The sequence below is a fragment of the Pleurotus ostreatus genome (genome assembly GCF_014466165.1).
Source record: "Pleurotus ostreatus strain PC9 chromosome Unknown scaffold_8, whole genome shotgun sequence".
NCBI lineage: Eukaryota > Fungi > Basidiomycota > Agaricomycetes > Agaricales > Pleurotaceae > Pleurotus > Pleurotus ostreatus.
This window is the reverse complement of record NW_023503163.1, coordinates 2,277,895-2,302,584: the sequence shown is the minus strand read 5'-3', so window position 1 is coordinate 2,302,584 and position 24,690 is coordinate 2,277,895. Positions and strand designations below refer to the sequence as shown.

Genomic DNA, 24,690 nt, shown 5'->3' with positions numbered 1-24,690 from the left:
ATGAGGTGGCTTTTCCTCAAAGTAGTTCGACTCAACCATGGGAGCTCAAGTTGGTATCGCATTGCTAGCACTCCTACTCTCTGTCGTCGCGTACGCTGCGTACCGACGCATCACAAAGATATCCTTGAGCCACATTCGTGGGCCTATAGCCGATGCTTCGCTCTTATTAGGTGTGTAATACCTAAAGGTTTCATAGGATGGACTCTCAACCTGAAGGCTTTCACAGGGAATCTTCCAGAGTTGTACCAAAGCGACGCTGCAGCGGTAAGCGACTCTGGCGTGTTGCCCTGCCCCTCATCACTCCTCGCTGAGCACTTCTCTAGGCGGATCTCAAGTGGCAAAAGACCTATGGCGACGTTGTCAGAATCAAAGGAATCCTTGGGGTATGGTTCACTTACCCCTCCCGAGCCAGGGCGACTTGCTGATGCTCACTAGGAGGACCGCTTGCTCATCACGGACGCGAAGGCCCTGCAGTACATCTACCAGACGTCTGGCTACCACTGGCCCAAGATGTGGGAGCGCCGTGAACTGAGCCGCCTCGTCACCGGGCCGGGCCTGACCTGGGCAGATGGTATGTGAATATTTATGACGGAGCCACCTTTCGGCATGGTAGCTTGAAGACATACTTACAAACATGGACGTATTCTATTTTTATCTTCGTAGGTGATGTGCATAAGCGGCAAAGAAAGATCATGCTTCCAGGGTTTGGGACCCCGGAATCTCGCGCCTTCCTGCCCGTTTTCTTGGGCACGGCCAATAAGGTCAGTCTCCTCATCCCGCTTTAAATGAACGTGAAGATTGACAACGCTATCTATCGTAAATCCAACTAGCTCGCCGAAAAATGGAAGGATATGATATCTACATCTGGTACCGACGGTTCTATGGTAGTGAATATGCCTTACTGGTTGTCACGCGCCACATTGGATGCTATTGGAGAAGGTGAGTAAATTCAAACCCACAATCCGCACGGTGTACTTAGTATGTATATTTCCCGCGCAGCTGCGTTCGGCTATCGGTTCGGAGGTTTAGATGACGACAAGAACGAACTAGCGAATGCGTACACTACTTTGTTGTGAGTTCAGACAAGCTAACAACTGCCATTGGAGCCGCCTGCTCTCCACTCTCTCCCTTTCACTATAATGATTCTCGAGATGTGGAGAAACAAGCTGATCCTGACGTAGATCAGAGACATTTGGCTCGCCTTCATTACCGGCCATCTTCACCATTTCCACCTGGGCACACCTACCTGCATGGTTGCGCCACCTGTTCCAGCAGAAGAGCGCAAGGTTACACCACGCGAGAGCGACGGAGAAAATTGGCAACAGCGTGGCAAAGTCTTTGATAGACGCGAAGGCGAACGCGCTGATGGGGGGGAAGGGAGGGAAGGATGTCATGAGTTTGCTAGGCATGTTCTTGGCGGTATCTGCTGTGGAGGGTGCTGATGATTTATCGTCTATCAGTGCAATCAAACGCTGCAGAGCACGAGAAAGGAAGAATGTCTGTGCCGGAAATGCTCGCCCAAATGAGGTACGTAGCCTTGCCACGCCGATATACATCCTTCTAACTCCTGATACAATGCTACATAAATATAGGACAATCATGCTTGCCGGCCACGAAACCACCGCAAACACGCTCAACTGGACGCTTCTCGAGCTCTGCAAGCAGCCCCACATCCAGAACAAACTTCGTGCTGAGATATGGGACGCCGAGGCCACGCTCCGAGCGAACGGGCGCACACAGTTCGAGGTGTCTGATTTTGAGAACATGCCGTATATGACTGCTGTGGTCAAGGAGGCGCTGCGATTCCATCCGGCTCTGCACCATGCGTACAGGCAAGCGGGCAGAGACGATGTTCTCCCGCTGTCGACTCCTCTCCAGGCGAGCGATGGCACAGTCGTCACTGAGCTGCCGGTCCCGAAAGGTCTCAAGATCGTGGCATCCATTACAGGGTACAACCGGTAAGCAGTTATGAAAGTAGTGATAAGTAGCACGGCTTTGCATCCACGATTGACTCATTGGTCATCCAAAAATTCTTAGGAACAAGCTGGTATTTGGCGAAGACGCGGATGTTTTTAATCCGGACCGATGGCTTAGACCCTCAGACGGGAAGAAGCAAACTGTCGTTGGGGTATATGCAAATGTGTAGGCTTTCTATATATCAACGTGTGCGAATTGTTTTTTCTAACCGCCACATCATACCTTAGGCTGACTTTTGCGGCCGGAGTGCGATCTTGCATTGGTTGGAGATTTGCGTAAGCCTACGAAGTCATTTCCATTGGTTGTTTATCTTACCGCATGTTGACCGCAGTCTCTACGAGCTACATGCCTTCATCATCGAGCTTATCAGCAACTTTGAATTCGAGCTGACGCCTGAAGCTGAGCATATCAGGCGCCATCCCTGCTTGGTTGTGGCACCAACGATAGAGGGGCGGGAGAAGGAGGGCGCGCAGCTGCCGCTCAGAGTGCGCATCGCTGTCAAAGGGGAGTGATCGTATACAAGTGCTTGCAAATGTACCTCTATGTACCTTGAGTCGCTAAATCACAAAGGGGCCTCCCCTATCTTGAACTACTTTAGCGCCCAGGCGACCGATTTGAAGTTTCTAACTAATAACTAGTAACTACCCAAACTCGTTGTGACTGAATATTGAAGATCTGTAGCCTGACGTGCCAATCTTGTCATTTTGAGGAAAACAACTGAAAGAAGATTTGGGGGTCCTGCTCCTGGTGAGCGTGTCAGCGCCCCTCTGCATGCCTGCAGTTGCTTACCGCGTTTGAACTTCGATTGTAAGGATATTTCCAGGATAGTTCTGAATATATGTATGGACAGTCTTGGCTGGTGTTGGAACGTACGAGGAAGTTTGTATGGGACCGATTTGTGTCGTCAGGATCTTTGATCATCCTAATTCCTGGCGTTTGGAACCCAACTACGAACATTGATTTGATTCCAAGTTCAGGGAAGGCAGGAACAAGAAGACATCACCAGGACCACTAACGCTGGCCCAGCAATTGGATTGGCTGCTGTGGGGCACGACAATATCGACTGTGGAATGCAAATGGTGCGTCGCGGTACAGATAGCTGTATCTACGCGTCAATTCTCTTACTACTGGAGCAAAAACTTCATTCTAGATCCTTGAGTACTTTGTTACTCTGAGAGATATACATTCGAACTCTCTGGGCTGCAAGGTGTCGCGACACCCACGCGTTCAAGTTGCCTGTTGTGATCCTTCACAATGACTAAACGCTTGGGCAATTGAAAAAGGAGGGCGCTACCATGATCACTACCCAGCGCATTCTTCCGTGTCGTTATCTTATCTCGACGCGTTGACGCGCCTCGCTATTACCGAACCGCCGATAACCGACGTGACGCGACTTGTACTCGTTCATGGTCATCAGATACCGATACCACCACTGCCTCAACCGCCTTGAACAATCACTCGACCGACTGTGGATTGCACTACCATCTCCTTACTCTCACGTACCTTCACTGTGCCGCCACCGCAATCATACATCCAGTCATTTATCTCGCCGGGCTATCGCTTGCTCGGTTTCTTGGAATCGTATCTTGTATGTGGTATATTCGACTTCTGATCCTACCCTTTATACCCCTCCACCCTTCCTGGCTTTGTCCTTGGCTTTGGGTGGATGACGGATGCATTTTATGGGTATATTTATATTTATATCTTCTCCTTCTATTGGGTCTTCGTCTATGGGCCGCTCAGCTTCCAGAGTTTATCTAGAACCCTATCCCTCGACCCCACATCGAAATCCTGCAGGGAAGACAGGCCACGGACCACTGAAGGCAATCTTCGATCAGCACTCAATATCAATCCTGAGCCACTCACCTTCGTCGAACTCCGGACGGAATGATGCAATCATGCAAATACAAATTCAACCATCCGAGCCCGAGTCTAAAAATACACTCCGTGCGCGCTCACTCATACGGGTTCTCATTGGGTCTGAAGAGACGGAGACAGTGGCGGTGAGTCGAGGCTTCCCCGAGTACTTGTCGATTATCACTTGCTCGTGCGAAATTCGGTGACCTTCTGGTGGGGTTGGGGGTAAGCTTCTACAGTCATTGCTCGTTAAGCATCTCAGTGACTAACGTCTGTTCATCGCACAGGAACCCTCCGCTGAATTCCACACTCCTTCCGTGTTTCTGAACTTCTCGAATATGACGGCGTTGTTGTTACTCATGCATGCCTGCGATTGTCGTCAGACTGCTGGATCATCTCTGCACCGGTCCCCAGCACTTCAACAGCAACACACACACGTACCACTCACATACGCGACTCGTATGTATATGGACGCCTGTTCCTCCCAATTCGTGCCAGCAGGGTGAAGGTGATTGGCGTTGAAGGATTTCAAGGCGTCTGATCGACGCCTATGGGCTCGGATAAACGGACATTAGACAGGTTATAGAATCTGCATGGAATCATAGGGCCATTCGTATGTATGAATGACAGAAGCATCTATCCACATGGAGACAAGGCTCTAACAAGGCTCCGTAGAGCAGCCGACGACTCGAGTACATACTCAACCTCTCCGTTCCAAAATTTCAAGTCCCATGGTCGCCGGTGCACACAAATGGTGAATCGAGTCTACGGTAAGTTTCTACGTTGTTCTATCATAGCATCACGCATCTTCCCAGAAATCAATGGAATGTTTAGGTCACGTACTCCAAGTCCACTGCTAGCGGCGATATTGAGCTCTGGCGATTTAGCGGCGCCTCCAAGTCTGATGCGGTCACCGCCATCATCTCCTCCACTAGCTATACATTGAAGGTATCTATCAGGACTAGGCCAGCCCAGTCGTGGGTGTCCTTGGCGCCTCAGATAATGATTTTCACCAGCAGCGCCGCGGTCGTTGCGCCATTCATGGACACTGCGGTGTAGTAATCTCATCACTTGGTTTGAAACCTGATATCCTGAAACTTGTTCATGATTGCTTGACTTCATTTACTGCTCAATAAAAAAATACGATAATGAATTGTACGATTTCTGTGAACCCGCGTGTGTGTATACGGTCCGGTAAAGTCGCATAGTAGATGAGTATCGTTCAATGTAATCAAGGCTTGTCAGCGGCACTCGGGGTTAGCTGTGGGAGAGTCACAAGCATCAGGCGAGACCAGCCCCTTCTTGGCCTTTTATTCACGAACCACCATCTCCATTTCCAATCCTTCATCTCCTCCTCCTCCTCCCCAGCTTGGTTCCCTTTCTCTCATTATTCGCGGCGTCGTCGAAGTGACCTGGGTACGGTCTCTCCACCCCCATAATTAAATTTCATAAACGTGAGTACTCTCCGTGTCGTCGACCGCAATCCCCGGGCTCGGGAGCAATTTCAAGCTCAGAGTCAGTCACGGTGGTGATTTGATTTGATTTGGACACGACTGCGTTTCTCACACTCCTTCTGCTCTTGCTTTTGCTTTTTCACGAACGACCGCTTACTTACCGGCTTCAGCGCATTCCTACACGATGGCGAGCACGTCGTCGTCGGACGTCCTCGTTCTTGCTGTCGGCGTCGCACTCGCAGCGATATATCTCTTCCGGGACCAGCTCTTCGCCCAAGCTAAACCAAAGTCTGTTCCCGTGCCTACTTCGAAAGCGTCAAATGGGTCCGGAAACCCTCGCGACTTCATCGCAAAGATGAAGGAAGGGGTGAGTGAACTTCCAAACATAGAATCGTATCACATTTCTTATTTGAGTGCAGAAAAAGCGCCTGGTGATATTCTACGGTTCTCAAACGGGTACGGCGGAGGAGTATGCTATTCGCCTGGCAAAGGAGGCAAAGTCCAAGTTCGGTCTGGCGTCGCTGGTGTGCGACCCCGAGGAGTATGATTTCGAGAACCTCGACCAGCTCCCGGAAGATTGCGCCGTCTTCTTCGTCATGGCTACCTACGGTGAAGGCGAACCCACGGACAACGCAGTGACACTCATGCAGAATCTCGAGGACGAGTCCTTTGAGTTCAGCAACGGTGAACACAAACTCGAGGGCCTCAAGTACGTCGTGTTTAGTTTGGGCAACAAGACGTACGAGCATTACAACAAGATCGGCCGGGACGTGGATAATGTGCTGACGAAGATGGGTGCGATACGGATTGGGGAGCGCGGAGAGGGCGACGACGACAAGAGTATGGAGGAGGACTATCTTGAGTGGAAGGACGGCATGTGGGATGCGTTCTCGGCTGCTATGGGCGTCGAGGAAGGTCAAGGTGGTGATACCCCAGACTTTGCCGTCACCGAGCTAGAATCGCATCCCCCCGAAAAGGTCTACCTTGGTTCGTACTCCCACTCTCCCCGTTCTTACGATTTGACTTACAATCCTCTACTTCGTAGGTGAATTGTCCGCCCGCGCCCTCACCAAGACCAAGGGTATCCACGACGCCAAGAACCCCTTCCCAGCGCCCATCTCTGTCGCGCGGGAACTCTTCCAGTCAACGCACGACCGCAACTGTGTCCACATCGAACTCAACACCGAATCCTCCGGCATCTCCTACCAGCACGGCGATCACGTCGGCGTCTGGCCGTCCAACCCCGATGTCGAAGTCACCCGTCTCCTCTGTGCCCTCGGTCTTTACGAAAAGAAGGATAACGTTATTGGTATTGAATCACTCGACCCCGCGCTCGCCAAGGTACCGTTCCCCGTGCCGACAACGTATGCGACGGTTTTGCGCCACTATATCGATATTAGCGCTGTAGCTGGACGACAGATCCTCGGCGCCCTATCCAAGTTCGCACCTAACCCCGAGGCTGAGGCGTTCTTGAAGGGTCTCAGCACCAACAAGGAAGAGTACCACACCCTCATTGCCAATGGATGCCTGAAACTCGGTGAAGTTCTCCAACTCGCAGCTGGCAACGACCTCTCCGCCGCGCCCACCCCAGAGAATACCACAGCATGGACCATCCCCTTCGACATCATCGTCTCGTCTATCCCGCGTCTCCAGCCACGGTACTACTCCATCTCGTCCAGCCCCAAGCTGCACCCCAACTCGATCCATGTTACCGCCGTGGTCCTCAAGTACGAGTCCATCCCCAACGAGCGCGTCAATGGCCGCTGGATTTTCGGTGTCGGCTCGAACTTCCTGCTCAACCTCAAGTATGCCGCAAACGGAGAAACTGCGCCCTTGGTCGCCACAGGCTCCGAGTCCAAGGCAGCGAGTGTTACGATCCCAGGCTATGCTATTGAAGGTCCCCGAGGCGCCTACAAGCAGGAGACTATCTACAAGGCCCCTATACACGTTAGACGTTCTACCTTCCGCTTGCCCACCAACCCGAAGAGCCCCGTCATCATGATTGGCCCTGGAACGGTGCGTACTCTCCATCACACATCATGATATGCAGCGCTTACTCACGTCTATCTTTATCCTTATCTTAGGGTGTCGCACCTTTCCGCGGATTCATCCAAGAGCGCGTCGCCCTCGCCCGGCGCTCGATTGAAAAGAACGGACCAGACGCCCTCGCCGACTGGGGCCGCATATCTCTCTTCTACGGCTGCCGGAAATCCACGGAAGATTTCCTCTACAAGGACGAATGGCCCCAGTACCAGGAGGAGCTCCGCGGGAAGTTCACCATGCACTGCGCGTTCTCCCGGGAGGTCTACAGACCCGACGGAAGCAAGATTTACGTCCAGGACCTGCTATGGGACGATCGCGAGCAGGTCGCGGATGCTATCATCAACGGGAAGGGGTATATCTACATCTGCGGTGATGCGAAGAGCATGAGCAAGGCTGTTGAGGAGACGCTTGCCAAGATCTTGGGAGAGGCTAAGGGCGGATCTGCGGACGTCGAGGGCAACGCGGAGGTCAAACTGTTGAAGGAGCGCTCGAGACTCATGCTCGACGTCTGGAGTTGAAGGAACGAATATTTTCGTGACTGACCGCAGTATAGATCTATCTATATGCCTCGCTCATTCCTACTTACTTACCTACATCTGATATCCCGTATTTCGGGTGCATGTTTATACAAGCATTCTATAGATAATGATTCATGGGCATAAAGATTGGGGTATACAATTATACAATCGTCGAACAGTAAGTAAATAAATAAAGCGCCACTAAATGAAACCTACAGAAATTGTACTCGATGCATAACGAACAAGCGAAATCCGAAAGTCACAAGTGAAAGTCGAACAACTAATCATTGATGATCGTTCGTATCGCGCAAATGTCTCTTCGCCAACTTCGGCATGGGGGGTGCGTTGTCCGGGGCGGCGAAAAACCCAGCAGCTGTGATGCTAATCGCCTCGACACCCGAGCCCGCTGATTTCCTCGTCGTTCCTCGGCCAACTGATATAGATCCCATCCTAGAGCCTGGTCCGCCTAACGTACTCCCTTTGTCGATGCTTATCATGGATCTGGCTTTGCTACTGGAGTTGGGAAATCCATGGCCCGACGCCACATTGCTATCGCCGCCTGGGGTATGCATCGACCGTACGGCTGCTGTGGGTTTGTTTGGGCGCTGACGGACTTTGTAAGGGGCTGGGGCACCGCCAGTAGGCGAACCCCAAGCGCTTGGAGGGACACCGGCACCCCCGTCAGCAGCCTGCTGAGATTTAAAATCATGGGAGGGTCCAATGGGCATTACAAGCATACCATCGTCGAGGCTGTCATCGTCAGTGTTATGGCTCTGTGGTCGATTTGTTGGCTGTGGGCTACCGGACGTAGAAGATGATTCAGAGGGAACAAGTGATGAATCCTTCAGTGTACTTCGAGTGAGTGGGACGGCCTCGCTGCGATCCGGGACTTCATCGAAGACTTCATAGTAGCGTTGGATGCAGATCTTGAGAATCGCTCCCAGTGTGTTCTTGGCTTCGATTGGTGGGGTGGACGGCGTACTTGGGGAGCCACCTAACGAAGGTCCGCCGGGCACTGAGCACAGCATCACATCTTGAATTGGATTGCTTCCCGCAAGAAGGTTAGGGCCCAACACGATAGCGAGATTGTGGGCATCCATGAAATTGGATTGAGAACGAAGGGAAACGTCATGCATCAGATCTATGCTATGAAGTTCAACAAGTGCCCTGGAACTCGAGCATTGCAACTCACGTAGAATGCTACTGAGAAGGATGTAGGCGCAGGGCATTAGCTGTGGAAGAAGGGTTTCGCGGATGTACACGATGCAAGACATATCGTCCTCCGCAGTGGGGAATGGACAACGCTTGATAGTGGGATAAAGGTTCTCGGCGAAAATAGGTTCTGGTAGATCTCGCAAGTACTTCTTGAGTAGAACGGCAGCAAGGTGAGGGTCTCCAAACGTTTGCAGGGAAACGACGTGACCTAAGAAGTGATCAATCAATGTCATCACATCGTGAATTACATTGAGAGTTAGACAAACCCCGATCATACGCATCCTTAGCGGCTCGCAGCATAGATGAACTCGGCGAGCGGCGGAAAAGCCCCTGGTCTTCCATGCCTGCGCAACTAAGAGCTCAGCCAATTAAAATAACTAAACAAGGGTATCACCAACCAGTTTCACGAAGAAATTGTATACAATCCTTGACGACTCGAGGCACACCACCCTTTTCGCCTTCGTACCCCATCAACTCCTCCAACGGCACACCAAAGACATTTGAACGTGCAGGGGTAGGCAAAGCGATCTGGCTTTCGTGTTTCAAGTTTTCCCTGTATTTAGTTGTTTAGTGGCTGCGCGTTGGTTGAGGCATGCTAGGCATACCGGTAGACGGCTGGTGGGATGTCTATTTGTGTGAGAGGCACGTGTTGTGCGAGTTCGGTCAATGTATTTGTGTACTCCAATTTACGGAAGAATTTGGGGCTAAATAACATATGAGGATCCATGATAGTGATAAGTGACGGGTCTAACCTGATAATAGCACCTGCGAGGGAGAAGAGCACTGCACAAAGCATAAGTTCTGCGGAAACGCTGCAGATAAAGGGTACATGCTCTTTGAAAAGAAAGATGAATGGACTATGTACTTGAACATCGGTCAGCTTCGCTCAGACGCCATTTCAAAAGAGAGACATACTAGTCGTTTCAGATTCTTTCGGTACTTCCGACTCAGACTGCGGTAGGCCTTCCATATCCAATTCCATCCAGGTGTGTGCCTCCCACCTGCGGCAAAGAAGACGACCGTGTAATCCGACTCAACTGTAAGCAGTTATTGGAGCGCATATATACAGCATATATCAACAACCCTTACCATATAGGTCGAGATAGCCAAGTATCCGCCTGCCAGCAATAAATTAGCGGGCCGTGGGCAACATGAATGTTGATGGCCATACGACAGCAGGAGATCATATGAGACCTCTTTGGGATCTGGTAAAGCTGATGCATTGAGGACCACCCTATTCAAATTTCAAGCAACAAACGCGGTCCTAGCGTATCGTCGACATACATTGGCCGTGTTCTGTGGGGCCAACGAGTTGTCAGAGGGCTAGGCGAGCTAGGAAACAGAATACTGACTCAAAATCGACTCCTGCTTGGAATATCATTCGTCCAATAACCTCGTCGAGACCTTCTTGACCCATTGTATGCGTTCCTGGAGATGGGGCAGATTCAGCATGATTGCGCCTACCGACCCGTGGTGCGTTGAACAACGACTTCATCTTTGCGACGGGAGATTGTGGTGTCGACGGCTGGTGCGGGTAGGAGTCGCCACGAGGACCCGTCGGCGACGATGGCGCCAACGAGAGCGCCGCTAGCCTCTGTTTGAGGTTCATTGCATTCGCTCTTGGAGGCATGGCGGAAAGACGTCGTGGGAATATCTCATCCCGAAATTGAATATTTCTACTACAACCACGGCGGCCATTTACCGCACTCTCGACGCCTTTGGGCATGCACAGGTCGCCCAGACAGCTAGTTTTCTATGCACGGCGGTTCTCAGCTCTATCCCCCATTCCACCTCCTTCACAGCCAAATGCAGCAGTTTCACCCAGTAATCCTCCTGCTGGAGCCTCCGAGGTTCGTGAACCTACCGTAGGGACGTCGAAGCAGCCTTCGGAAGACGTAGAATCCCCCAAGGTCCTCCCAGTGGCCTTTCGGGAATGGTCAGGCCCCGCAGCGGCCGCGTTTCGCCGCTACGCAGACCAGTTCACATTGTCAGCAAGAACTACTTTCTCTCAGCTGGGTTCACAATTAAACAAGGTGACGGGCTACGAGGAAATTGAAGCGTTGAAACGAAGAGTTGTGGAACAGGGTATATAACCCTATCTTTTTGCCGTATGGTCTCTGATACGACGTGCCCTAGAAAGCAGAATAGAGGAAACACGACGTGCTGCCAAGGAGGCGAAGGTCGCATACGAACAGGCCGTCTCACAGCGCTCCAGGTCACAGAAGGAGGTTAATGACCTCCTTCAGCGCAAGTCCACCTGGAGCGATGGCGACGTGGGTCGATTCACCACGCTCGTTCGTCAAGATCATCTCTACGAACAAGAAGAACAGCGCGCGCAAGTCACCGTCGATGAAACCGAAGCCTCCGTCGAACGTGAGTTTAGCGAGCTCATGCGCACGATTCTTGCGAGGTACCACGAAGAGCAGGTATGGTCCGACAAAATTCGCAGCGCGTCGACGTATGGTTCGTTGGCTGCTCTTGGCCTCAATTTGTTTGTGTTCATTACGGCGATTTTGGTGGTCGAACCTTGGAAGCGGAAGAGGTTGGCGCAGACGTTTGAGAAGAAGGTGGAGGAACTCAGTCAGGAGACGGCCTCTATGGTCGACGAGCGCGTGGGCAGGGTAGAAGCTCTCTTGCAGGCGCAGGCAGATCTCCTGCTAATGTCAACTACTGCAAGAGTTTCTACTGCACCCGCCGTCGAGCTACCAGAGCAGATCCCTGGACGAGGGCCTCTTGAAGTTGAGGCGAAACCACCATTGACAAAATCCTCGGGACCTACCTCTATCTCAGCTCTTAATGCACTATTGAGTAGCCCCGACATGCAGGCGGTTCTGGCTGCTGGCGCGCTAGTAGCAGGATCCGCCGGGTGGTTGTTACGTGCGTGGTTTGATAGATGAATAATCTTGAACTTGAACGATACCGTCCACTCAACTGCAAAATCTAAAGACCTTTATGCCTGCAACTTGAGGATGGCGTCTGCCTATTCCTGCGATCTAAAGCATTCGGGCAACGGAGAAACCAGCAGGTATCTTGGGATCCCTCCCAGACTTCCATGCCTGGGGGATGAGACCCCTACTGGATGCCCGTGGAGTCGTGTGGACCACCACTCTGTATTTGAGTCAAAGTAAAGAGTGGGGGACCCTGGTCAGTTGTTCATTGAGAACCTACTTTATACAACCGCGATTAGCAATACTCAATTGAGCGAGTCCCAAGCCATGCACAGTGCTCGGGGCCTAACCACATCTGAACAAGACGGAGCCTACATGGTCGAGGACATACCTGTGGGCCATGGAGAGCGCCTGCTGCCCGCCTTAGGACTGTAATTCCTTGTGTGATACTTCGTTATACATGGTATATATATATAAAGCCGACAACATGTTGAGACTAAACAAAGCAGTGTAGAACATAAGAAATGACCAATGAGATACAGCAAATCCATATTCGCAGCCAGTGCGATAAATATTAGCACGGCAAGTTCTCCTTGCCCGCATTCTGCAACCGGGATTTACCCTGCTCCCCCTTCGCACCTTTGGAGGGCATCACAGCCGGACCAACTTCAGTGCTAACGCCGACATCAACCTCTGCTTCGAAACTTACTTCGTTCAGCATACTCCAATCCTCTTCGCCGGGCATAGCTTGCTCAAGAAGACTAGGTTGGCCTCGATAGTCTCCGCGTAGGGGAGACGCGTCGACTAGCTCGGTATCCGCAAGCTGAGCCTCTACGAGAGCCATCTCATCCTCTTCCTGCATTACGGGCAACGCTCGCGAAGGTGGAAATATTGGTAAACGATTTACTTTTCGCTCAGACAGTGCTGACGTTGGTCTCGCGGGAGTAGGAATGCTTGTCGCGAACCCGCCCAGCCCCAACGAATCAAACTTGCTGACGAATGCAGCAAGTGCCCTACGTTCTTCCTCCAATTTTGTACGCGTCTACTTTCAATTAGTTTGGAGACATTAGAAGCATGGAGGCGTCCGCCCACCTTTTTCTCTTTCTCCAATTGCTTAACCAACTCCTCAGCCCACCGCTCGCTCTCTTCCTTCTTTTTCTTCTCCTGCCTCACCTTGTCCGACCACTCCTTCTCCACGTCCTCCTTGACTTGCCTCAGCGGTTCGCCAAGGTTATCTTCGTAGCCCTTCACAACTATTTCAAGTTCTCGGATAGTCTTAGCCTGCTCCGTGATCAGTTTATCCTTCTCGCTTTCTGTTGCTGATGGTGACAGCGGCGAACGGTCGAGGAGAGCAGCTTCAAGAGAAAGTATCTGTGAAGCCTGTGATTCTAGTTGGAGCCGTGCATTGAGAAGTTCTTGTTGCAGCTATCGCGGGATTATAGGTGATTAGTATGCGGATACCGATCGTTAGAGTCCAATAATACCTGATATGGAGACATGTCGAAGTCAATCTTGACCGGGCTTGCCGGCCTCGAGGCATCGCCAGCGTTCTCTTCGACATTCTGACTCGTCAAAATGAGTTTCGTCAATTGCTGGATCCTCGAGTTGAGGTCTCTCATGGCTTTGGATTCATCGATTTGCTACTCAGAAAATGACCTATGAGACGTATCCTACTATAAGAACAGAATACATACCTCTCGTGCGGAAAGTCGTCGATTTCTGACTGGGGCTTCGGCTTCTCGTTCTGCCAATCGCCGCTTGAGTTCCTCGATCTCCTTCTGATATCGCTCAATGAGCGCATCCGTATCGACGATCTCTTTCTTCTGTGCATGCAGCTGTTTTGAACAGACTGAGTAATGTGCATTGGTCAACGTATTCAAATTACCCACCTGGACGCCTTTCACACGCTTAGCGAAAAGCAGAGTGCTAGTACTTTCGGCGACAGCGTTAACATCGGGATTGATAGTGCAGATCACACTGATACGAGCGTTTCCAGATAGTGACGGTTGCAAAAGACGTGTTAACTTCGAGTTCCGGAATGGGACGTGGTCACTGCCGGAGGATGTAGAGATGAGAAATCAAGTAGTTGCAGTGGATCAATGACTTACGCCTTTCCCTTGACAGCGTTTTCCGATAATGTTCCAATGACAGTCCCTAGTGTGAGCAAACTTCAAACCCTCGGGATGAGCAAATTCGCAGGGATGGATAGTCTAGTCTGCCTACCTAGTATTGATGTACTTTCCTTCTCTCGTCCTTTCCTTGTCACTCGTCGCCTTCTCCGAGCCTGCGAGATCAATCAAACTCTGGAGAATATATTAGGCTATGATCAGAGTATGGATATTGAGTGCTTACCAAAACAGAAGACTGCACACTTCGCCCTCCCCTTGCCTGAAGTTTTGGGCCAGACGTTTGTCGCCCATTCAGACCGGGTGTTTGCCGGCCGCCTAAGCCGGGTGTCTGACGACCACCAGCTCCAGGTGTTTGACGGCCAGCATCTTGATCTCGCTCGCGGCTCTCGATGACAACACGAAACACGCTATGACTTCGACTACTCCTTTCGTTCCAGTCTGTGCATGCCGTCCTGCGATTTCCCTCTCCTCTTTTCAGTACTTCTTTAACGGCTTTGAGCGACGTGACCACTTCCTCGCGGAGCGGTGATAGATGTAGAGTGGGCCCGGTACCCTGAATTTGAACAACATTCGAGCCCGTAGTCGAAGGGGGTGCCAATAGGTCCACGATGGTCTCGTTATATATCTCTAGGTACGAGCACCTCAGAAGGTATTCCCTCTCGGAGGTTTTCTTGATGTATCCAAATACGTCCCTCATTGCGCGCGGAATAATCCCTGGCTCCTCATTTGTCCCCGATAGGGTGAAAGTCTTGCCTGAGGCGGTCTGCCCGTAGGCGAATACGACAGCGTTGTAGCCATCCATGGCAGCATAGACGTGAGATCGTGCAGATATGTGATATATTGGTTTGTTAGGTGTTCCCGTGTGGATCGCGTCGAAAGTGAATGAACCGGATGTTGAGGGGTTTGCAGCATGTTTTGAACATGAAGGATCAAGTTTGAGGGTGTTACTGGATGGGTCAGCCGTCCAAGCCGACGAGCCCTCTGCATTTCGCACCCTGGTCTCAATTGAGTTGTCTTGGAGTTGAGCTATCAGAGATTCAAGCCATACCTGACGGAGACCATGACCTTATCTTCTTTACCATGAGAGCTCTCGCCGATCAAAGATTGCCGAATCCACGCTTCATCTATTTCAGCAGACATATCTGCTGGATCATTTTCAATAGTCTGATAGTCCACCAAGACTTCCTCCGGATCGACTCTGGTTACATCCATCTCACTTATCAACGCATCATCGTCCGGGGGTCCCCTCGACTTGCTACGCGGCGTGTTTGGTGTACGAGGTCGACTCTGTATTGAAGAACTGGAATTCGAGGGCGAGAGTTTCATGGGTGTACCGGGTACGATGGAGAGAGGTGTCTTGGTGGAACGTATCTTCGACTCGGACGAGATCATAGCTTTGAATCTCCTCGCCGTCAATGGCGTCGGTGCTGGCATTGAAGAGCTTGGCCTCTTCGGCGTAAAGGGAACAGGAGCCATGGCAGGATTGTTGAAGTGTTGGTACTGGACACGGACTAGATGGATGCTTGACTGTGGCAGCCAACCGTGTGAACAGCGGATCACGCGACCGCGTCGCGTCGATCAGGGGCCTCTCAAAGAACTAGGAGACAGTCAAATATATACGCTGTAGATCGTGATAGAGAGCACCGTTTACATATATTGTATACATTGTAAAGACTTATAATGGGAGGGCAATTCAATCGAAGAATATCCCACCATTTATAGAGATCTAAGCGAATGAACTTTAGCCTCGTATCAAGGAACTTTAATGATTGTGACCTACACTCTGGCCTTGTAAAGACATCTCGATTAGATAGACCTCAACTAAAACCGAGGTAGCACACATACCTGTAATATACGAAGCTTCTTTTGATACCAAGTAGGACACTAAGCCGGCGATTTCGTCTGAAACTCCGAATCTTCCAACAGGAACGCGATCAGAGTACTGGTAAGGGTTATGAGTACACTGAAAGGTCTCTGATAGTCACTTACACCCTTGAAAAATGCATCTTCGTCCCCGGAGGACTCTCCGAGGACTTTTTCTAGTTTCAAGACGTATCAAAGGGTGTATACATGATTTCGAGGAGGAGCACGTACTCATCGCCGTGTCAACAATTCCAGGTGCATATGCATTGACAGTTATTTTGTGTGGTGCCAGTTCAGCGGCTAATGAAGAAATGTAAGCTCCCTCAGAGATGGCCCATCTACTAGAATTGTCCTTACCAGCCGCTTGAGTGAGTCCACGTACAAGGAATTTGCTGGACGAGTACGTTGAAAGGTGAGACCACCCTACGGTGATTCAATAACGCTTCAGCTACTTCCTTAAAATGGTATTTGAGCGTACCTTGTTTTCCAGCAAGTGACGAGGCTCCTATTATCCGTCCTCCACGACCTTGGGTCACCATTTGCTTTGCTGCATACTTGTAGCACAGGAACGTTCCCCGACCATTGACTGCTTGTACTTTATCCCACTCGGATACTTCAACTGCAAGACGTTGTTCAAACGTTCCGCCATTTAAAAAGGACGGGGTAGACATACCATCCAATAGGGGCTTCATCATGACAATCCCCGCGTTTGCAATCATCTGCCCCGTCGAGTAAGATACACCACACCACATGTATGAATATGAATGAAAGCTCACCACGTCAACTCCTCCTAGATCCTTCACCGTTTGTTCGACCATACCTTTTACGTCCGCTTCAGAAGTAACATCAGCGGGAACGATGGCGAACTTCCTCCCGCTGCTCGCTATCTCGGTTCCAAGCTGTTCGAGTAGCGCTTTGTTGGGGGCGAGATCGTTCAAAGCAACGTCGTACCCGTCTTTCGCAAGACGAAGGGCAATAGCGCGGCCAAGTCCTCGCCCGGCTCCAGTAACAAGAGCAACACCCAATGAAGTCGACATGAGGGGAGATTAGATAGTAGTGTCTTTTGTCCCCTTTTCATGAAGACCACGAATATATAAGGTCTAGAATTTCGATTGTTTCCTGATCATGTTTAGGAGATCCGAGTCCATCATCCAATAGTGGCGTCAACTCTCCGAATGCCTGGCTATACCGCTGCCCCTGTACCTGGTTCTTGACGCAGCGAGGATCGGCGAAATCTGTGTCCGAAAATCGTTCAACAAACATTACCCCGTGGGCCAAGGCATATGAACCAATGGTAATGAATGGAAGCCCCAGTGACGGAATTTCAATGAAAGCCAATTCCTAAGAAGGAGGACTGAATTCCCTCAAAGGTTACGTCCACGTTGAAAGAGAAGGAACGAAAGTTAAAGAAGCAAGCCATCAGATAAGCTCTCATTCAACACAATAGGAAAGAGTGTCAAGAACCTTGCTTGGGCTAATGCTTCTCTCGAATCACAGCTACTACAGTCTACAGCCACCGTTCCACAACACCTGTGAGGGTACCCTGATGGGCGGGACAGGCGCGGACGGCCGCTTTGTCAGGTGGACCATATCGATGCACTTGAGGATATCCATAGATCCTTCTGTCACCGGCGGTTGCCGTGTGCTGCATGTAGCTTGTGTTTGATGGAACTGTACTGTACTTGATCGAGGACGGAGCTGTATGAAGCCGGCGGTAGGGCTTTAGTAGCATCAGTGGGGATGGGCAAAGACTGGAGGGTTGGTCGGTTGATCAAGGGTATCCATCCGTATAAGCAAAGTACTAAAATACAACACTAGGTGGGTCCATCGTAGGTGTAGATCAAGCCTACGCTACAACCACCTGTCGGAACATGCCAATTTAAGCAACACCGACGTTCTCCTTGTAGATATGGCCGAACTCCCATCTACGAGAGTGTCAGTCTACTAAGTGAAGCAGATACCGTGTGCACTTACCTAGGTGCTTTATCAGCCTTGCCGACGAAGACCATCTCGTACATCTTCTCGACGGCTGGCGGACATTTCCAGTTGCCTTTCTTCCAAGTGTTTTCGCCTTATCGGTGGCATTCGATACGCTGACGTCTTCAGCGGGTTTTTTGCCTGAACCACTTGACTTTGTGCTGGTTGTCGACTTCGTGCTAGAGGTTGACTTGATGCTGGCTGTTGACCCCTGGCGAGAAAGGGATTTAGCAGCCGAGGCATCGATTTCCCTCTTCCCCTTTTTCAGACTTCCAACCGACCCTACGCCCTAATTCACAGTGAGAAGAGGCGGCAGAGTTCAACTGATCAACTTACTGTGTCGAGATATGTCCACTCCTTACCCCACCACTTTCTGGAAGTTTTGGCACCGGCACCGGGGATCAGAATAGGTAGTTTACCCATTGCCACTCCTCGAAGTTCAACGCCACCATAGATGGCGAATGAGCCTTGGGCGCCTGCCTTGGGCGTAACGGTGGCGAGATCTCTGCTGTGTTTTCGAGGTGAAGAGGGTGACTTGGGCGACGAAGGACGCGACGCTTTGCCGGAGGATGAACCAGGGCGGGGGGATTTCGGATGATCGACTGACTTCGTTATGCCTGCTTCAGCTTTGCCAGTGCCGTAGATACGTATGTACCCTTCGGTTTCGACAGCGACAGCAGCCTTGACTTTACCGGCGAACCCCTCGAGTCCGATGACTACGGCAGGGATGATGCCCACGGTGACGTTCAATTTGGCGTCCACCAACCCGCTAGCGCTTAGATTGACCTCTGAAAAGAAAATCAGAAACACCACAACGTATGAAACTTCCGGCACGTACTCGGAGTCCCTGGTTGGATATCGCCCTCTTGGCCATCGTTTTCGCCCTTCATGCCAGGCCAAACATACTCAACTAGAGTACGGTTAAAGCTCACACAACTTCACGAAAATGAGGACAAGCGTACGTTTTTTGATATTGTAGTTGATGCCAATATCAGCCGTGCCCTATAAAAATCAAGTTTGGGATCTCAAGGGTAATCTCTTGGACAGCGCATAAATGCTTACAGTGATGTCGAGGGCTCCATTGATATGTGCACGGACTTCAAATCGAGGACCAATAGAGATGACACTGTGCTATAGTCAACCTCCCGATCAGATGAAGAGGGACCAGCACGTACCCAGGCCAGTCAAAAGGAGGGACACCATAACGGATAAGGGTCTGTTCGTGGTCCATTGGCCCCTAGATATAGTGGTGCATATTAAAACGTGCACGCATAGCGAACTTAGCACGAAACTTACAGCGACTTGTGCCGAAACCTTTACACCGCCGTTGATGTCACCGTGCCAACCTTACGAACACGGTCAAAATAGGATGCAGGCGCGTAATGGCATTGCACTTACCAACTAGTGAACCGAATTCCTTGACACCGTCTTTCACCGAGCCCTTGGCGGCGAACCCAACGTGTCCGGTAAGGTCGAGCTTGAGATACGTCTTGACGGTTAAACTGAGTTTCTTCCCTGCACACTCAGCGGAAAGGTCGACGATCGTAGACTCGTTATCATAATTGGTCTTGATCTCGGTCTTATTTCCGGATTCGATGGTCGTGGCATTGACCACACCGTCAACCACGTTTCCTGCGGCTGCCTTCAACTTCGAGATGATCTTGCCAACCCAGTCGGAAAAGGCGCCACGTTCCTCAAGGTTGTCATTCGAGTCGATATACGCTCCGCGGATGGTAGAGCCTACAATGGAGAACTCAAGATCTCCGGCTCTGGAAGGATTAAGCGTGAGGAACGGATTTAACATCGAAGCACATATGCGAAGGACATACCCCGCGCTATCAAGCTTATCCCAAGCTGTGTCCACAGAGAGAACGTGGACATCAGGTGTAACGCCGTCGCGGCGACGTATCTTGTGGGCAGCATGAATAGGGATAGATTGATCCGAATCAAGTTTCGCATCCGCTATGCGCACAAACGGACCTCTGCCGCACTACCAAAAAGCGTGAGATAGCAATAAAATCAACGAGCAACGAAGCGACGTACACTTTCCGGAAGCCGGAGGACCTTGTTCACAGGGCCACCCTGAGCGAAGAGATGAGCACAGTTCTCCGACTCTGTCTCATCGTTGGCGCAGACGAGTCGGATGTCTTGTTCAAGGGCGTTGGCATCGCAATCAAGAACCACCCAGCCAGCGGCGGGCGTGATGTCGGCCATCATATGAGGAGCGCCGGACTAACACAGGCAGTACATTTCAGCATCCAATCTAACCCCGATAAAAGAGGGCTCACGAAATGCAAAGTAGCAAACCCGCCGGAAGGATGCTCTAGTTCGTAATTACACTCCCCATGGAAGCATGGCTTTGACCAGTCGCTTCTGGCCGCCGCCAACCCCACAGCAATGAATGTAAGGCTGAGGCTAAGCTTCATCCTTCAAAGCAGGACACATTTAACAAACGTATATCATCAACACGATGTAAATAGTAGTACTCACCTCGGCTATCCCAGTGAAATGCTAGGAATTGGACTCTATAAACCGCCATCAGCCACCGCCTCAAAGATCAGATAGCATGAATACTTACAAAAGTAGGGCTACTTTCGTCTGAGTTGGTGCTGTCCCATCGTCTTGTATTTATTCTATTCTTGGGGCTGCACACGGCACTAAGCAACTAGTCTCATTTGAACTGACAAGCTACTCACACTCGCGGCATGGCTGACTTACAGCGTTGAGCGCAAACCTGTCTAAAATCACTAACATGGTAGTCAATGCTCACGTCACTGACCGCTTCAATGATGGAGTGGGTGCCTTGAACTAGTCATCCTTCGCAAGAGGCCAACGAACTTAACGGCCGAACAAACATGCTATTTGTTCATCAGTGTCCATAAATTCCTCGTTTGAATACCGGGGGACCCACTGAATCATCACTGTGTGCATGCAGGGCATGCAGGTACGATGATATCGAAGGTGAATGGTTAGCCTGTCAGCTCTTTTCATTCCGACGACAACGACGGTAAGATTCTCCGAATTTCCACATTTGCAGCGATTCTAACGGGGTGGCCGGTTTTCAAACCTGACCACAGTCGGTACATCCGGTGGTGCTGTTCAAACAGGTTCGTGGTCCATTCAGGGACGATGAGCGCCTACGCGGAATGGCAATAAAGCGCGCCTCGCCTCAACCACGCCGCGCGGTGGGCGAATTGCAATTCTTTCCTAACCACAACAATCTTTCCCAATGGCTGCCTCAGAAGCCGCATTGACGCAGATCTTGTCCCAGCTGCAGACTATCCAGATAGCGCAGCAGACCATGCAAGCCAAGGTGCGTACCATCCATATTCATCAAAGGTATTCCGGAACTTAAAAGTGAAAACACGATGCATGAAATTTACAGCTAGATGCACTTGAACGACCTTCGGAGGGTGGTCAGAAAGAACGCGCAGCTGCGCCGATCCACCACAGATCTACTTCGGTGGAATCGACGCCTGGCTCAGCCCCTGAATCCAAGATTCCTCTGAACGAGACGATTGGAACCATATCGCATGGGCCGCCAGGGCAGGACGAGAAAGTTGGTGCCGCATCAATTATCCCGCCCACAATTAGCGATAAAGAAAGAGAGAAAGCTCTTTATCCAGGCCGCGTTCATCTAACAAGTTCGTACTATCTCTACATCTTGCCTATCCAGCAATGTTGGGTTTTGTCTGATTGTCGCTTCAGCATACCCGGACCAACACGGGAACACACCTTATCCCCTCAAATGGGGCGCGCAGGAAGCAGTGGAACGGGGTCCAATAATTTGCTCGCGTCTCCCGACATCACTCAAGCACCGCAATGCCATAGGGGCTCATTCTGGGTCGTACTCCATCTACCGCGCTCTTGCGATAGCAATGGGGACCCTTTCCCCTACGCATCGCCCAGATTTCAGCATGACCGAACCCCCTGTCGACATCCCGTATCAGCCCTCTTGGTCCGATCCCACTAAGATCGTCTCATTCGATCCCTTCGGGCATCTCGTGCAAGAAGTCTTCCGTAAGGAAATCGATGAGAAGGGTTTGGATATCCGCCCGAGTATTGCGGTGACCAAAGCGCATTTGAAGATGAGCGAGCTGGATGAGGCGGCGCGTAAGGGCGACTTGACTGTTGATGGCAAGATTGTCCTGAAAAGCAGGCCGCTGATGAACGCTGACGGTACTCTGAGTACCTCCGACAGTGGTGTCGAAGTAAATGTGAGCAAGGCGGCGGTAGAACCTGTGTGGTACCTCCCTGGCGTCGCCGAGCGATTCGGCATGTAAGAAGCTTGAGTTCACTCCTGTTATCTGTATCCGATTTTGACCTTTGTTGATGTAGCTCCGAGAGTCTCCTCCGCCGCGCGCTGTTCGAAGACACGGGAGGCATGTACCCGGAACTCATCACTCGGCCAGACATCAAGATTTTCCTCCCACCCATTGGCGGCCTCACTGTCTACATTTGTATGTTCAATCGTTCGTTGACTCCCTGGCACCCCTATTTATCTTTGAACTTCGAATAGTCGGCAATCCAGCATTCCTCCACGACGAAAGCAAGGAACTCACTCTACGAGTCCACGACGAATGTACGTCGTATACCGCCCCCTTTCAATTGAGATACATTTTTGCGCCTAACGCTGATGATCCGGTTCGTGTCTTACTTTCATAGGCAACGGCTCCGACGTCTTTGGCTCCGACATCTGCACATGCAAACCCTACCTGACTTATGCCATCGAAGAATGCATCCGCGGCGCTCAGAATGGTTAGTTCTCCTCCACCATCATCCACACAGCTCTCCTGTGTCCATTTGATCCCTTAATCCATCTCCATGTACAGGTGGCGTTGGTGTCGTCGTGTATTTCAGGAAAGAAGGCCGAGCGCTCGGCGAGGTCACCAAGTCAGTTCTCTCTCTCCGCTCAACTCCCCCTGCTCCCACTCCCACTCCCACCTCCAAAGATCTGTTCCTGTTCCCATCGTCCGCAGTCGTTCCTAAATGCTAATCCTTTGTTGTGTGAAGGTACCTGGTGTACAATCTTCGCAAGCGTGGCGGTGACTCTGCTGACAAGTATTTCAAATCGACGGAGCTCATTGCGGGCGTGAAAGACATGCGCTTCCAAGCCCTCATGCCTGATGTCTTGCACTGGCTCGGAATTCGCAAGATAGACAAGATGGTCTCTATGAGTGATATGTCCGTGATCCTTCCCCTTATTACTCAATGCTCATAGCTAACTCCCTCGATTCGATTGCAGGAAATACGATGCTATCGTAAAGAGTGGGATCCCAATCCTACACCGCTACGACATACCTGGTAAATTCCTTTTGATTCCCGTGGAACGCCGCTAACTGCTACCTCCTACGCAGAATATCTCATCCCCCCTGACTCTCGTGTCGAAATTGATGCCAAGATTGCTGCAGGATACTTCTCGAGCACCAAGAAGCTGACTGAGAAGGATCTTGTGAAGACTGTCGGGCGAACCTGGGAAGAGACAGAGCATTAATGGACACTGAGATAAATACGAAGCTTTTTTGTATACATCGATTTCGTTCTCTGAAACCACAAGAATTGCATTTCGCCGTTTCACGCCGCTGTAGTTGGTGTCGATTTGACATCCAGTTCTCCTTTTATGTAGCGCGCGGCGATGGTCACAAGACAAACAGTAGCTCGCGGAAGCACCAGTGACTCCACACGACGATAGGACTACCCGAGAATCGTAATAATGTACACCGCTTGCTTTACACAATCAAAACGAGGATAAAATAATGATGTAAGCGCAGATGTTATTCCGGGGGAAATAGGCAGCAGTAGAATGGACGGGCATTACTCCGCGGTAATGGGAGCCTTCTCCACTGGTGCATGTGCAGGTGCAGGCGCAAGCGGATCTAAGTCACCGGCCGGGATGTCTGCAGTTTCCTCGTGATGAGAAAGACCGCTTTCCCTGTTGACTGGGCTCGTTGGGTTCGTAGGCGAGACGGAGAGTGTCTGGTGGCTGTTGCTCGGAGACGAGGATGCATGTGGAATGCTGGGCAACAGTTAGAAATCGGTATCACGAAGATAGAGCACGTACTTCTGCGGATTCGGGATGGCAGTGCCGACGTTCGTCTGAGGGGCCACCCCCGCCTTCGAAAGAGCATAATCGCCAGAATCAAAGTACTTGCGATCCTGCGATATCTGGTCAGCTACATGATGGTGGGGGCGATACGGTCGGGCGCACCTTCTGCATCTTCATGAGGACATTCTTGTGCGAGGGCAGCTTTCCATAGAGACGGAAGAGCTTCTGCTCCTCCTCCGTCAGTTTCTACAGCACAAAGGTCACATCAGCATCAATTGCACGGGATATCAGCAAAGGTGTGAAACCCACACTGATGTCGACTTTGTTGCGCTTGGCTGGTAGCATTGCGTGCAGATATGCTCAATCGCAGTTGGAAGGAGGAGCAGAGGGGAAAGGCGGGACTTGGGCAATCGCTGAACCACTGATTTGCAGGTCGACAGTTGTTGCTGAGATGAAGGTGCTTTGCTTTACTAGTATTCAGCCAGCCGTGATGGGATTCTGCGAGCGGAGTTTCGGGCGTCGCCTCGCAACTCAAAATGAAGACCCCAGAAACCACGCGAGGCCAAAGCCGCTTTGCTTGCGTCTAGCGGAATTTTCTATCTTGAGGAACAAATGCATCCGGCAACGCGCAAAGCTGTGAAATTCGGCGAGTTCGAGTAAATCTAGTAGTGAGTAATTGACTCTAGGCTGAGGCTGAGGCGTCCATGGACCAGGGCAAACTCG

General features: G+C 51.0%; 10 protein-coding genes across 10 annotated transcripts; 4 read left to right on the top strand and 6 right to left on the bottom strand.

Annotated features, from left to right (window-relative positions):
• Positions 1 to 37: 37 nt before the first annotated feature.
• On the top strand, positions 38 to 2,489 carry PC9H_011095 (uncharacterized protein; the record flags this gene model as incomplete). The annotated part of the gene is made up of 12 exons (XM_036780580.1): positions 38 to 170; positions 197 to 264; positions 324 to 383; positions 436 to 571; positions 664 to 761; positions 831 to 939; positions 1,000 to 1,072; positions 1,182 to 1,409; positions 1,536 to 1,958; positions 2,038 to 2,142; positions 2,205 to 2,252; positions 2,309 to 2,489. The coding sequence occupies 12 exons, from the start codon at positions 38 to 40 to the stop codon at positions 2,487 to 2,489; spliced, it is 1,662 nt and encodes a 553-aa protein (XP_036627963.1).
• A 2,983-nt stretch (positions 2,490 to 5,472) lies between these two features.
• Positions 5,473 to 7,849, top strand: NCP1 (NADPH-cytochrome P450 reductase; the record flags this gene model as incomplete). Its single annotated transcript, XM_036780579.1, has 4 exons — positions 5,473 to 5,655; positions 5,708 to 6,275; positions 6,334 to 7,304; positions 7,373 to 7,849. 4 exons carry the CDS (start codon positions 5,473 to 5,475, stop codon positions 7,847 to 7,849), a joined length of 2,199 nt encoding a protein of 732 aa, XP_036627962.1.
• A 284-nt stretch (positions 7,850 to 8,133) lies between these two features.
• Positions 8,134 to 10,350, bottom strand: PC9H_011093 (uncharacterized protein; the record flags this gene model as incomplete). Its single annotated transcript, XM_036780578.1, has 11 exons — positions 8,134 to 8,990; positions 9,042 to 9,272; positions 9,331 to 9,408; positions 9,463 to 9,617; positions 9,670 to 9,768; positions 9,817 to 9,847; positions 9,898 to 9,928; positions 9,980 to 10,101; positions 10,154 to 10,182; positions 10,236 to 10,269; positions 10,323 to 10,350. The coding sequence occupies 11 exons, from the start codon at positions 10,348 to 10,350 to the stop codon at positions 8,134 to 8,136; spliced, it is 1,695 nt and encodes a 564-aa protein (XP_036627961.1).
• A 29-nt stretch (positions 10,351 to 10,379) lies between these two features.
• On the bottom strand, positions 10,380 to 10,694 carry PC9H_011092 (uncharacterized protein; the record flags this gene model as incomplete). Its single annotated transcript, XM_036780577.1, has 1 exon — positions 10,380 to 10,694. One exon carries the CDS (start codon positions 10,692 to 10,694, stop codon positions 10,380 to 10,382), a length of 315 nt encoding a protein of 104 aa, XP_036627960.1.
• Positions 10,695 to 10,788: 94 nt separating this feature from the next.
• On the top strand, positions 10,789 to 11,961 carry SHE9 (sensitivity to high expression protein she9; the record flags this gene model as incomplete). Its single annotated transcript, XM_036780576.1, has 2 exons — positions 10,789 to 11,149; positions 11,201 to 11,961. The coding sequence occupies 2 exons, from the start codon at positions 10,789 to 10,791 to the stop codon at positions 11,959 to 11,961; spliced, it is 1,122 nt and encodes a 373-aa protein (XP_036627959.1).
• Positions 11,962 to 12,526: 565 nt separating this feature from the next.
• KIP2 (Kinesin-like protein kip2) lies at positions 12,527 to 15,557 on the bottom strand (the record flags this gene model as incomplete). Its single annotated transcript, XM_036780575.1, has 9 exons — positions 12,527 to 12,994; positions 13,045 to 13,377; positions 13,437 to 13,592; positions 13,647 to 13,787; positions 13,842 to 14,004; positions 14,061 to 14,120; positions 14,176 to 14,255; positions 14,305 to 15,076; positions 15,130 to 15,557. The coding sequence occupies 9 exons, from the start codon at positions 15,555 to 15,557 to the stop codon at positions 12,527 to 12,529; spliced, it is 2,601 nt and encodes an 866-aa protein (XP_036627958.1).
• Positions 15,558 to 15,774: 217 nt separating this feature from the next.
• On the bottom strand, positions 15,775 to 16,981 carry PC9H_011089 (uncharacterized protein; the record flags this gene model as incomplete). The annotated part of the gene is made up of 8 exons (XM_036780574.1): positions 15,775 to 15,807; positions 15,919 to 16,023; positions 16,071 to 16,120; positions 16,176 to 16,244; positions 16,302 to 16,367; positions 16,423 to 16,563; positions 16,618 to 16,663; positions 16,721 to 16,981. 8 exons carry the CDS (start codon positions 16,979 to 16,981, stop codon positions 15,775 to 15,777), a joined length of 771 nt encoding a protein of 256 aa, XP_036627957.1.
• An 814-nt stretch (positions 16,982 to 17,795) lies between these two features.
• On the bottom strand, positions 17,796 to 20,628 carry PC9H_011088 (uncharacterized protein; the record flags this gene model as incomplete). The annotated part of the gene is made up of 15 exons (XM_036780573.1): positions 17,796 to 17,869; positions 17,919 to 18,210; positions 18,258 to 18,709; positions 18,760 to 18,831; positions 18,884 to 18,923; positions 18,984 to 19,047; positions 19,097 to 19,158; positions 19,218 to 19,267; positions 19,320 to 19,690; positions 19,751 to 19,911; positions 19,965 to 20,153; positions 20,210 to 20,341; positions 20,412 to 20,432; positions 20,500 to 20,566; positions 20,618 to 20,628. 15 exons carry the CDS (start codon positions 20,626 to 20,628, stop codon positions 17,796 to 17,798), a joined length of 2,058 nt encoding a protein of 685 aa, XP_036627956.1.
• A 522-nt stretch (positions 20,629 to 21,150) lies between these two features.
• Positions 21,151 to 23,415, top strand: URG1 (Uracil-regulated protein 1; the record flags this gene model as incomplete). Its single annotated transcript, XM_036780572.1, has 10 exons — positions 21,151 to 21,234; positions 21,307 to 21,565; positions 21,630 to 22,200; positions 22,260 to 22,381; positions 22,441 to 22,503; positions 22,587 to 22,679; positions 22,754 to 22,814; positions 22,935 to 23,105; positions 23,167 to 23,225; positions 23,279 to 23,415. 10 exons carry the CDS (start codon positions 21,151 to 21,153, stop codon positions 23,413 to 23,415), a joined length of 1,620 nt encoding a protein of 539 aa, XP_036627955.1.
• Positions 23,416 to 23,735: 320 nt separating this feature from the next.
• On the bottom strand, positions 23,736 to 24,312 carry PC9H_011086 (uncharacterized protein; the record flags this gene model as incomplete). The annotated part of the gene is made up of 4 exons (XM_036780571.1): positions 23,736 to 23,937; positions 23,983 to 24,077; positions 24,130 to 24,213; positions 24,277 to 24,312. 4 exons carry the CDS (start codon positions 24,310 to 24,312, stop codon positions 23,736 to 23,738), a joined length of 417 nt encoding a protein of 138 aa, XP_036627954.1.
• Positions 24,313 to 24,690: the final 378 nt, after the last annotated feature.